The sequence below is a fragment of the Gouania willdenowi genome, chromosome 5, assembly GCF_900634775.1.
Source record: "Gouania willdenowi chromosome 5, fGouWil2.1, whole genome shotgun sequence".
Taxonomy (NCBI): Eukaryota; Metazoa; Chordata; class Actinopteri; order Blenniiformes; family Gobiesocidae; genus Gouania; species Gouania willdenowi.
In genome coordinates, this window is record NC_041048.1 from 1,946,748 (window position 1) to 1,959,545 (window position 12,798).

General features: G+C 35.6%; 1 protein-coding gene across 1 annotated transcript; it reads left to right on the forward strand.

Moving 5' to 3' along the window:
• Positions 1-6,936, forward strand: tomm34 (translocase of outer mitochondrial membrane 34). Its single transcript, XM_028447120.1, has 8 exons — positions 1-225; positions 1,881-2,023; positions 2,803-2,902; positions 4,786-4,938; positions 5,388-5,548; positions 5,625-5,772; positions 5,902-6,028; positions 6,450-6,936. The coding sequence occupies exons 2-8, from the start codon at positions 1,894-1,896 to the stop codon at positions 6,543-6,545; spliced, it is 915 nt and encodes a 304-aa protein (XP_028302921.1). The 5' UTR covers positions 1-225; positions 1,881-1,893; the 3' UTR covers positions 6,546-6,936.
• Positions 6,937-12,798: the final 5,862 nt, after the last annotated feature.

Sequence of the window (12,798 nt, forward strand, 5' to 3'; positions counted from 1 at the left end):
TCGGTCGAGTCGTTTTTTCCACGAAGCGAAGCGAAAAGTTACGAGTGACACCGGTAACTTGTTTCCGTCCTCACCGGCTCCAGAACCTTCAAAGACGGACAGAATAGACCCGGGTTTGTCCCAAAGAAGAGCGACACACCCGCCGGTTAACGTTCACACCGACACGGTCTGTGGAACCGTCTGGAGTTTGTCTTTAAAGACCTTTGCTAGCACCAGTAGCAGCCGGTAAGTAGTGCTAGCATTTACGAGCTAACGCAGCTAGCAGTGCTGCTAATACACTAAAACACGAGTATACACTGGTAATGAAGGCATTTAGCATTAGCATTAGAGTAGCCACCAGTTAAAATACACATTTATACATCTGATATAAACAATTACTGATGTTATTAATAATGTATTTCAGCTTTATTTTCGTAAGACGAGGCAAATGTAATATTAGTATAAACGCATTTTATACAGAAGACAATGTTAATGTGCTTTACTGTAAACCTCTAACTATATAAAGCCGTTACATAACACACTAAAGCTTCATCTACATATTTTATTACTCATTTACATATCTCGTACCTCACTCATAGTTTTATTATTGTTTGTTATAAACGTCTTTGTATTTTTGAATTTATAATGTAAGATTTGTTTTGTTTAATATTGAATAATAATTATGAAATATAAAGTCATAATAACGAGATTCTGAGTTATATTTATGATGTAATAAATCATAATGATGATATACTGAGTTATACTTGAGCTTCTTAGTCATAATAATGAGATACTGAGATATACTTATGAAATACTTAATCATTAGGGATGTAACAATTCACTCAACTCCCGATACGATTCGATTCACGATATGATTCTCTCACGATTTATTTTACAAAATGGGACTGTATATAAATGACTGAAAAATATTCCTTTTTTTTTTTGGGAAAATACTATACTATTTTTCATTGTCAAAAGAATCCCTTGATAAACTATTCAAAACAATGCAATTTAACTAAAAATAAATCTTGAATGAAATAAATAAAGGAATAATACAAATGAAGAAGAAGCTTATTATTTAAATTCTGGTTCTATAGTAAACAATACAAAACTGCATAATAGTTCTTTTTCTTTTTAAAAGTGCAACTGAAAATGTATTTTGTGCCTTAACAATTGAACTTTAAAACAGTCATTTTACAGTATTTACGTCAGATATTTGTTTGGACCAGCAGAGGGCGCTGGTAACCCAGTGGTCAGTTGGCATGCAGATATTTTGCAGTGAAGAAGAGATGCTATGCTAGCAGACAGAGCTAATAGAAAAACGTGACTTACAGATATTCACGTAATATTACAGATATTCTTTCGGTGCTAAAGGGGTAATGAATCATTTATGAATATGTTTAAGAGTAGAAGGCAGCCAGAAAGAAAGTATTAGCAGATTTCGCTCGCCGCCAACACTTCTGGTTAGCGCCCTCTGCTGGTTAAAAAAAGTTCTGCGATTCAATTTTCACAGCATTGATGTGAATTGTTATACCTATGAATCGATTTTTAACTGCCTTACGATTAATCGTTACATCCCTATTAATCATAATAATGATATTCTGAGTTATATATATATATATATATCTCATAATTATCTCATGATGATGAGAGTAATTAATGCAATTTTAGAGACATTGAGCACTAATTAATTGTCTCTCAATATGGACGATATAATAGTAATGGAAAGGAAAGCAGACATATATTCTGATGTTAGCATTAGCATTAGGTACATTAATTAGTGAGGAGGAACTCTACCTGTGCATACGTGCTGAATATGAGCATTAATGTTTTATTTTTTTATAATTTTACAGCTATCCACGATGCTAAGCTAACAGCGCTAGCACTTCCTGTTTCCACAGGTGAAAAGATACGATGCCTCACAAACAGAAGTCGAAGTCGTGGTTGGACTTGAAACAAACGGGTAACGAGTGTTTTAAGAAGGGTCAGTACGGGGAGGCCACGGCGATCTACAGCCGCGCCATCAAAGAGCTGGAGAAATCAGGTGAGGAGAACCTGTAAACCCCACAACTTCATCACAGCGGGAATGGGAATGTTTCTGATCTGAGGGTCAAAGTAACAACATTAATGATTAGAATAATGACCAATCAGAGCGTTAACGCGGGAAAAAACTAAGGCTTTGTACATTTTTTGTGGTTTTTTTTGTTTATTCCTGTTTAGTTTTGTGCGTTTCTGGAGTCATTTTTAGTATTTTTCTGTAATCTATGTTGTTTTGAGTCATTTTGTTCATTCTTATTGAAATGAATTCTATTATTTTAGTCATTTTTGTGTTTTTGGAGTCTGTCTGTTTTCTGTAACATGTTTTTTTTTTTTTGAGTAATTCTGTTATTTATTTTAGTTTTGTGTGTTGTTTGAGTCATTCTGTGTGTTCTTGTATATATATTTTTGTAATGTATGTTGTTTTGTGTCAGTTTAATTGTCATTTGTTGTGAGTTTTTGTGTTTTGGGAGTATTTTTGTGTGTATCTTCTATAATGTTTTTTTATTCTAGTTTTGTGTGTTATTGGTGTCATTCTGTGTGTTTATTTTCTGTAATGTGTCTTCTGGACTCATTTTGTTTATTTTTACTGTCGGAATGTTTTAACTTATTGGAATCATTTTGTCTGTTTTTTTTTTTTTTGGCAGATTATTAAAACTAGGTTTAACATATCTGTAGACTAAGATTAGTTAGTATTTGTCATTATTTAGGATTTCTCTCACGTCTGTTTGCTGTGATTTTAATGAATAGAGTCAAAGTAGCTTTGCTGTTTTTTTCTGTGTGAAGGTAAAAAGAATCCTGAGGATTTGGGTATTTTGTACTCGAACCGTGCAGCGAGTTACCTGAAGGATGGAAACTGTGGAGAATGTGTGAAGGACTGCAACGCGTAAGTCATTTTAAATGTACTTTCCCTGATTGTTAGAATGTAATTCTAGCTTTTAAAGGAGACAAATCATGCTAAAGCCACTTTTTTAGCCCTTAAGTGCATTTTGTTGTATATTTAGAGTGTTTAGAAGTATAGAAAAGTTTAAATTAGTCTCTTCAGGTGCTCCGTAGATATCTTTATATTCTGTTTTGGTCATATTTTTCAATCTGTTTTGATTTTTCGATTCTCTATTACGTTTTTTGAACTATTACATCACAGTATTTGCAGCAGAACTGCCAAATTAGTTCATCGACTCCAGGTCCATCACTTCGAGCAATCCACCATTTTTATTTCTCGCTTTTATTTTGTAGTCCAAGCTCCAGGATGCAGAAGTTACGAGAGGATAAGTCAAAATGTTGGGTTGTTGGATGTAGTAACCCACACGCTTCATTACACCGTCTCCCAGCATCAGAACCTTTTCAAAGTGCCTGGTTGAGTTTTATTTTTTATAGAAATGTACCACATCTGTGGATAAGGTCATTTTTGTGTGTGTGAAGCACTTCAATGATGACTGCTTCATCAACCTCCACCAGTATAAAGAAGGATTTACAGAAAGACTTTGTCTGATTGAGGGTTCAATTCCTTCTATCTTTGGAGACGATGAACAGAGCACTTCGGTAAGCTGTAAATAACGCTAAAAAGTGTGATGATAAGACGTCCCTGTCATTGTTTTGTTAGCATTAGCAGTTGCACCGTCTTCATATGTTACCGCTGTGTGCTCGTTTTAGATCCTTGATGATATGGCCTACGTGATTTAGTCTAAAGTTTTCATTAGTCATTTCATTTTGACGTTTTTGTCTCAGAAAAGACTGTATTAAAATGCATTTTGTGACGTTAGCTTGGCGCTAGCGTTAGCTCGGTGCTTGTGTTAGCTCACTTGTTAGTGTTCTGCAGGTTCATCATCTTCATTTTCATCTCGCTCCACTGGGTCAGACTCTGGCTGGAACATGTAAGGCTGGATGGACAAGTCTAACGTTGTTGACATTTTGTAAATAACGTGTGAATAAAAAGTTTATGCGCCGCTACATAGCCGTATCTCTTCTATCAAACTACAAAAATGACCGAACAGGGTGGAGTTGAACCAAGTGTCACCTCTGAAACCTGGAGAGTGGGCGGGGTATGAAGTGTCTCATTTGCATTTAAAGAGACAGCACCAAAACGAGTTGCTCTCAGAAGCACATCAGAAAAGGGGTGGAGCTATAATAATGAGGAATTCAGACCCAAGCATTGCAGTTCCGCTTTATATAGACCACAACTGTATGATTTATATGTAAAAAGGAAGGATTTAAAACCATGATATGTCTCCTTTAAAGTCTGTTATTTCATCTACAGCACATTTAAAGTTACATTAGAAATGTACCAATAACTGGAAACGTTTCTACATATAAACACTTTTTAGACCAAAAATAAATGGAAAAAAACAATGATTGTATAAATGTCCTACAGTTGTAGATACTGTATCTCAGTCCAACCAAATACACAAATTTAATAGAACTCCACAATATTTATAGGGCTCCCACTTCTAATGAAGAGGACACATTCCTATCTATACATTTATGGTGCTTTTTAGTGTTTTTGAAATCATTTGTATGACTTTTCATAAGAGGAAACGAAGAGTTTAATTATTAGAATGAGACGCTCGTTAATTAACAAAAAAGGGATTTATGGATAGGGTGGTGGGATTAAACAAGTACGTACTTCTTCCCACTAGGGGTGAGTTTTGGCAAGGATGTTGTAATACGACACGTATCACGATATTTGGTCACGATTAGGGCCGGGACAATGTGTCGACGTAAAAAATACAGTCCATACTTGATGATGATGATGGTCCTTCTTCCTCTCAGGTCTCTGGAGTTGTTTCCCTACAACGTGAAGTCTCTGCTGCGTCGAGCGGCAGCGTTGGAGGCGTTGGAGCGTTACAGACACGCCTACATCGACTATAAAACGGCTCTACAGATCGACTGTAACATCGCAGCAGCTCACGACGGAACCAACAGGTCCATAAAATAATCTAAAAAAACAGGATAATCTGATCGAGTAATCATAGAAACAGAGGATACAAAAATCAAGAAGTATAAAAGAAAACGTTTTAAAGTTGTATGACAATTTTGAAAGTGTGTAATATGTTTTTTTTGTGTATTTAATCTAAATCATATAAAGATGTGACAAAATTAATTAATTTACAGCAGCAATGGCTGGAAAACAAGATGCTGGAAATGAATTATTTGTAAATGTAATTTAGGAAAAGGGGCGGGACTAATAAGTTTATAATTCCATTCACTCCTTTTTGAACACTGTATGTGTACGCAGTAATAAGTTCTTTATTGTGTTATTGCATTTGTTCAAAATAAAATAGTTTATCAATAAAACACAGGATAATCTGAAAAAATGAAAATATTGATGTAATCTTTGGTGTGTTATACAGTATATTTCTGTTTTTCTCCAGAATGAGCAAAGCTCTGACAGAAGCAGACGGTCCGTCATGGAGAGAGAAACTTCCTCCTATTCCCACGGTCCCTCTGTCTGTGAAAGAGAAACTAACACAACAACAACACACTGCTACTATCAACCCACAACACAACGGACCCACACACACCACCAAACCAGGTACACACACACACACACACACACACACACACACACACACACACACACACTGATTCTGATGTTTACGTCTCCTCAGCTCAGAGCGACAAAGACTTAAAGAAAGCTCAGAGTTTGAAAGAAGAAGGAAACGCTCTGGTGAAGAAAGGAGAACATAAGAAAGCCATCGATAAATACAGTCAGAGTATGAAACTCAACCCCAGTGAGGTCACCACCTACACCAACAGGTGGGCGGGGCTGGGACAACTTCACCTTCAATCATAGAATCATTTAGTTTTATTAAGGGGAGACATTTATGGGGTCCATCCATAAAGTCAATAAAGTGTGTGTGTGTGTGTGTGTGTGTGTGTGTGTAGGGCTCTGTGCTACCTCTCAGTCAAACAGTATAAAGACGCCATCAGAGACTGTGACCAGGCTTTGATCATGGACAGCAGGAACATCAAAGCACTCTACAGGCGGGCCCAGGCTCACAAGGAGCTGAAGGTGAGCAGGGTTGACCGGATGTCAGGACAAATTCACTCTCAACAAACCTCAGACCACAAGATAATCTCATCAAATGCAGGATAATCTGATTAAATAATCTGATAAAACAGGATATGATAAATAATATAATAAAACAAGTTAATCTAATAAAACACTTTAATTATCTTCATGTACCCCAGATTCCCTCAGAAAAGCTACACTAAAGGTTTTGATGATATGAATGATATTTCAGGCTTTCAAAGTAAAATGATGTATTATGAGGGACTAGCAGTAATATTGGGACTGTTACGGATGAAACGCAGTGTAGGGGATTAAAATCACAACATATTAATAAAATAGTGTATGGGATTAAAATCACAGCGTAGTGGATTAAAATCAGTGTAATCCGTATTCATGCAGTTAATATTTCCTCCTCCTGTAGAACCTGAAATCGTGCGTAGACGACCTGAACTCGTTGCTACAGGTGGAACCAAAGAACGGCTCCGCCCTCAAACTGCTGCAGGATGTACAGAAGTAGAGTCGCCCTCATCCAACGTGCACTGAAAACCCAACGCATCATCCAACACACACTCCTCTGTTCCCTTAATGCTTGAGTTTGGTTATTATGGGATGTTCTGGAAAAACTACTGAATCTGTGGAAAGAAAACATCAGCTGTTCTGTTTTTAGCCTGAAGAAAATAAAACAATATACGCTTTGTTTTTATACTATACGTCTAAACAGAAAATGTTTCATCCTGCAAAAAATAGCCTGATGTTATTGATGAAAATTAGACAAAAAAACATTTGAGTCACTAAAAAAATCTACAAATGCTTGTTAAACTGAACTTTATTTGTCCCACAGCAACTTTTTGAAAATGTATTCACAAGGAAATGTCATTTATTCTTAATAAACTGAAGTTATTGGTTGATTATTTTCATTTGTATCACTTTCTACGCTCAGTTAAAAAGCTCATAATCTTGTATCTTTAGCATCTCCTGCTGCGTCACAAACAACCAACGCTAACGTTAACCAATAGGTAACTATTCAGCAGATATTAACCATGTCATCAGACAAGTGTTTAAACTATAAACTACACGTGATGTCATCACATGCTTTTGTCTTATTTTCTCTCTCCATCTGTAAATAAAACTAAAAACACAGAAATCAGCAACTTTTTTCTTTTTTATGATTTACTGAGAGGATTATTGCTTCCTACTGGAAGCTACATCTAAGCGAATAGAAACGCTTAAAGGTGCAGTCCGCAACTCTCAGATCCCTCCCTCCCCACTGCTCTTTTGCCCTGCCTCAAAACTTTCCAAAGTGCCTCCCTAAGAGGAGCTAACAAGCTAACAGTCCAACAGCAACATCACAGTAATATAACATGCTGTTAAAAGCATATTACTGCAGCGCTTCTATGTGCAAACTCAACAGCAGCAACAACACAGTGTTACTTACAGCAGCTCACACAAAGGCTGCTGCGCATGCACACAAATACATGCCCCACAGAGTTCTAGTGTAACGATTATAAATCAAACAGTAATTACCTTTCACACAAACTACTAGTTTGATGTAAAGTTGTCCTTACATAGTGACAGCTTTAGCAGATATGACAGTTACTTTTATAGGAGTTGCAGACTGCACCTTTAAATCCTGAATACAGAAATCTGAAACACAGTTTTAGTCTAGCTCCACAATGACATCATAAATGGTTGAATGACTTTTTACATGTTTTAAGGAAAACATTTCACCCATTTAATGAGTTAAGAAAAAGTCAGAGTTTTCTTTATAGACTTTAAATTTTGAACATGTTTCCGTCTCCTCTGATGTTATTCTGACATTTCAACTGAACATTCTCTTTTTGGACCATTCACTGTAAACACTAAATATGGTTTAAAGTGTAATTCCCAGTAAATTATAATTTTCTAAATCAAGCCCTGACTTGTATTTATATATTTAAATATACTTATATATAAATATACCTTTTTCCAAGACACAGAAACCATCAGCTGTAAACTTTGTAGCTTATATTAACAATATTCAGTCATTCGTAACAAAGTCTATTGAATATGAATCAAATTAACACAAAAATACATTTTTATGATCTTTCATATTTCTTCTTTCTAATAAAAAAGTGCAGTTAATCTATATATTAAATCATACATATTTCATTTAGTTTAAACATTAGGAGTGTCAGATTTGATTTAAAACTGAATCTATTTTAATAACAAACAATAAGTGGCATTTGTGTCATTCTTTTTCATCATTTTACTTATTTGAGTCAAAACACAAACTCCATCTATTCCTCCTGTATCTATTAATATACACATGCATATTTTTCTAAAAGTTGTTTTTTAAAGTGCACAGATGCCTATATAATTATATTTCATGTTCTTAAAATACATCAGATTCACTATCAGACCGTCTTCATGGCTCAACTACATTAATGTCTTTAATCGTCTCTGAGCGTCGTTCTTAGGATTATTTCTATCAATCTTGATATAAACAACCTTACCGTGCCAAGCTCAAAGGCACTTCAACCACCCAGCAACCGCTCCTATTCTTCACGTTTACATTAATATTGGAGATGATGCCCATACGAGTGAATACAAACATGATAAAGTAGGATGTGTGAAATTGTAAAATATATATATTTAAAATACACTCGTAATCTGTAATCAAAAGTTATTAAACCGCAGATCCTCGGACACGTTAATACATTTATACATCCAACACTTACTGAGGAAGTTTATTTATTTTTTTGTTTTAAAATGATTGACAGACATAAAGGCTGCGTCCATATAATCCCTCCTATCTCCTTTCCTATCCACTGTTCCCTCCTATCTCCTTTAATATCCACTGTTCCTTCACCCCCGGAAGTGTGGTGGTGGCCACGATAAAGAGCGTTCCAATTCTCTTTAAGCTCAGGAAGAGTCTCAATGCTTCCTTTATAACCTCCTTTAGCTTAGGAAACACTGATGCATCTTTTACCAAAGGAGACGAGATAATGCTGGCCCACAATTCCTTGTGGCGACAACATTTAAAGGGACACGCAGACCCAAGCGCTGACAAGTAACGCAGATCATGTAAGTTTACGATGCAATAATATGCCTTTAACATCTTTATATATACCCCATATATCATAGACATCAGAATGTAACTGACATAAAACAGACACTGTGGTTCTAGAAAAATGGATCAGAGACATTTTTATCCACGTTTTATTCAACAAAATTTATATTAGTGAGTGGAAGGTGAATGTGATCAACCGTTCTTTATGTGACGTTCTTTTAGTTTACCTTTAGTTCTTCGTAGCCATGGTAACCTCTTTTCCTTTGATTTACATTTAAACCTGTGATTTATGAGATTATATCAGTGGAAAGTGTTAGAAATGAGCTTTTAGTCCATTTTAGAAAATTTGTAGCTTTTCCACCACAGCAGATGTCACTAAACTCCGCGGTCGTCAGATTATGACGTTATCCACGGGGTCAAGGAAAAGTGGGTAGGAAAGGAGATAGGAGGCTCTATTCGGACGCAAACATTGTGAAAGTAGACAAACTGAAATAACCAGACAACAATCAAATGCATCACATCAGATTAAACGTGTTCTTTTTTTCCTTTCCATTTTGAATTGAATTCATTGGTGTCATTTTAATTCTTTTTTAAAGAATTGAACATTTTGAGAAACGTTTTATTTTATACAAATGCCTTTGTGGAAAATAAGTTCCAATTGTGGTAGATTGTGTCTCTTCTTTAAGTTTATACATGAGATGTTTACTGTATATAATATATATTTTACTATATATACATTTTATTATAACAAATAAAAAAATATATATAATAAAAATACAATGTATCAAAATAAATTAAGTTCCAAATGTGACAGATTTGGTTTCTTCCTTTTTAAGTTTATACATGAGATGTTTACTGTATGGGAACCGTACCAAGATTTATTACCAACAATAAATGTAGGAGGTGAAAGTAACTTTAACTTTGAGTATTATTTAATTGAGCAAATTTTTTACTTGCACGTGAGTATTTTATGGATGACTTACTTGTACTCGAGTACATTTTTAATCAATACTTTTACTTGAGCAGAACAAATCTGAACTCTTTACACGTCTGTGCGTTTGTTTGTAGGTTTACCAATGTTTGAATTTAACATGTTGATTTAGATTTTCAAAGCATCCTTTAAAAATAGGATCTGATAAAGAGAAACATAACGTAAAGGTGAAGAAAACAAGGGAAGTTTCTCAAATGTAAAAAATCTGAAGTTCAGTGAAAATCTAACAATAACAGTGTAAAGATGTTCCTCTTTCGATGCATATGTTTAGGTTTCATTTATTAAAATGACTTATTCAGGAAATTTACTTTGATCTCCTGACTTGTTTTGACTGTCAACTGCCAGTCTTCCTCAGAGGTGTCTGCTGATCGCTTTGATGTTTCCTTGACTTCCGTCCAATAATTACAGCAATTTCTTTTTGAATATACTAAATTTCATTTATTCAGACAAACATTTTTCAGGAAATTTACTTTGATCTCCTGACATGTTTCAAATGTCAGTCTTCCTCAGAGGTGTCTGCTGATTGCTTTGATGTGTCCTTGACTTCCGTGTATTAATTTCAGCAAGTTCTTTTTGTCTTCTTTCATGAACAATATGTAATGTTTTCGTTTTTCAGTCAACTTTTTTTTCCAGGAACATATACTTTGATCTCTTGACATGTTTCGACTGTTTAAATGCCAGTCTTCTTCAGAGGTGTCTGCTTTTTGCGTCGACATTTTCTTCACATCTGCCTAATAATTCCAGCAAGTTGTTTTTGTCGTTTTCAGTATTGAGTTAACGTTTCATTTATTAGACAACTTAAACAAAAAAAAGAAATTGACTTTGATCTCCTCGCATGTTTTGACTGAACTGTCAGTCTTCTTCACAGGCGTCTACTGATCGCTTCCTTGACTTCTGCGTAATAATCCAGCAAGTTATTTTCCTCTTTTTTTATATATGTAATGGTTTTATTTATTCAAACATTTCAGGAAATTTACTTTGATCTCATGATAAACTGTCAGTCTTCTTCAGAGGCATTTGCTGTTTGCATTGATGTTTCCTTGACTTCCGCGTATTAATTCCAGCAAGTTGGTTTTTGTCTTCTTTTCAAATATTAACTAAAGGTTTCATTTATTAAAAACATTTTCAGGTATGTACTATGATCTCTCAACTGCCAGTCTTCTTCAAAGGCATATGCTGATCACTTTGATGTTTCCTTGACTACCGCGTAATAATTCCAGCAAGTTTCTTTCGAATATGTGAAGGTTTCATTTATTCAGGCAACTTTTCAAATTTACTTTGATCTCCCTGACACGTTTTGACTGGCAACTGCCAGTTTTCTTCAGAGGCATCTGCTGTTCACTTTGATATGTCCTTGACTTCCGCCTAATAATTCCAGCAAATGACTGACGCGGCGTTTCCGTGGCGACAGCAGTAAAAACAAGAGGAGGGCTGATTCGGAACTGATAAAACCTTTATTTCACTTTAAATTGTCCTTTACATTTTGTCCTGTTGATAACATGTAAGGTGAAACTAGAGTCGGATATTTTTAAAAGACATACACAAATCTAGTATTACGTCAACCAGGATGGGGTGGGGGTGGGGGGAGGGTAGTATCGAAGAGGGGTGTTTTTTTTTCTTTTTGGGTTTTTTGTTATTTTCTTGGTTTTTTTTGTTGGCATTTTAGGCTAAATCTAAATTTCCACAACCACATGCGCTAAGCAAGAAAAACCGTCACAGAAGCAAACTTTTTTTTTTCCTTAAGGTGGTTCTTTTTTTGTTTTTTTTTTTGTTTTTGTAAATTTTTATTTTAAGCAGAATACTGGTCCGTAAAAACAAAAATGATCTCAGATGCCAGATATACAGACAGGCTCGGTGCCACATTCACTACTGCATGGGATCAATTTTTTCTTTAAGCGTAGAATAACTGCCTCGACTAACAAACTAAAAAACTAAAAGAAAAACAGGAAAAAGGAGGAAGAGGAGGAACTTTGCTTCTTTCTTTTTAAATTTAAACGTCAGTGCATGAAAACTTATCCTCAGCAAAAAAAAAAAAACCTGACAGGATTGCTCTAAAAAGTCTACGAGGGAGGAGGAGGGGGGGTGTGAAATGTTTGGTGACAAAGTTATTGTGACACTGAGTGGGAGGAGCTTCTGCAGAGACTGGATTCTGGAATAACCGAGAACTCTGAACCGTAGAAACATTAAAGGATAAAAAACGTTATGAGAACTGGAGGATGTACCGCTTTAAACTCACTTCCACGTGAACGCTCAATTGAATTAAAAAGACAAGAAGCCAAAACCACAAGGTTCCATTTCCACGACTGGTTGATCGGTTGCGATTTGGTTTAAAAAAAAAAAAAAAAAGAAGAAAAAAAAAAAAAATGAAACGTACCTGTTGCGGGCGCAAAAAAAACCAAACAATTAAATTCATGGAGAATTTTGGTTTAAATAGAAACATTCCTACAGCGTTGCACATTGAACAGTACCACGACCAACAGATTCATCACACCGGGAGCAGAAAAGCGACGCTGGTACGACGAGGTGGAAACGACGTGTCCCTACGCTACGATGGAATGTTTTCTTTCTTCAACCCTCTCACGTAACCCGCCATCGGCTTCTCTGATTGGTCAGTGTCACAATAACGGCCTCGTGCGGACCCTTCTGTATAAACGGCAGCAACGCCTCCACGCTCCTACTCTGGATCGCTCACATGACATTTTGGTGAAGGAAAAACTAAGCATCACAGTG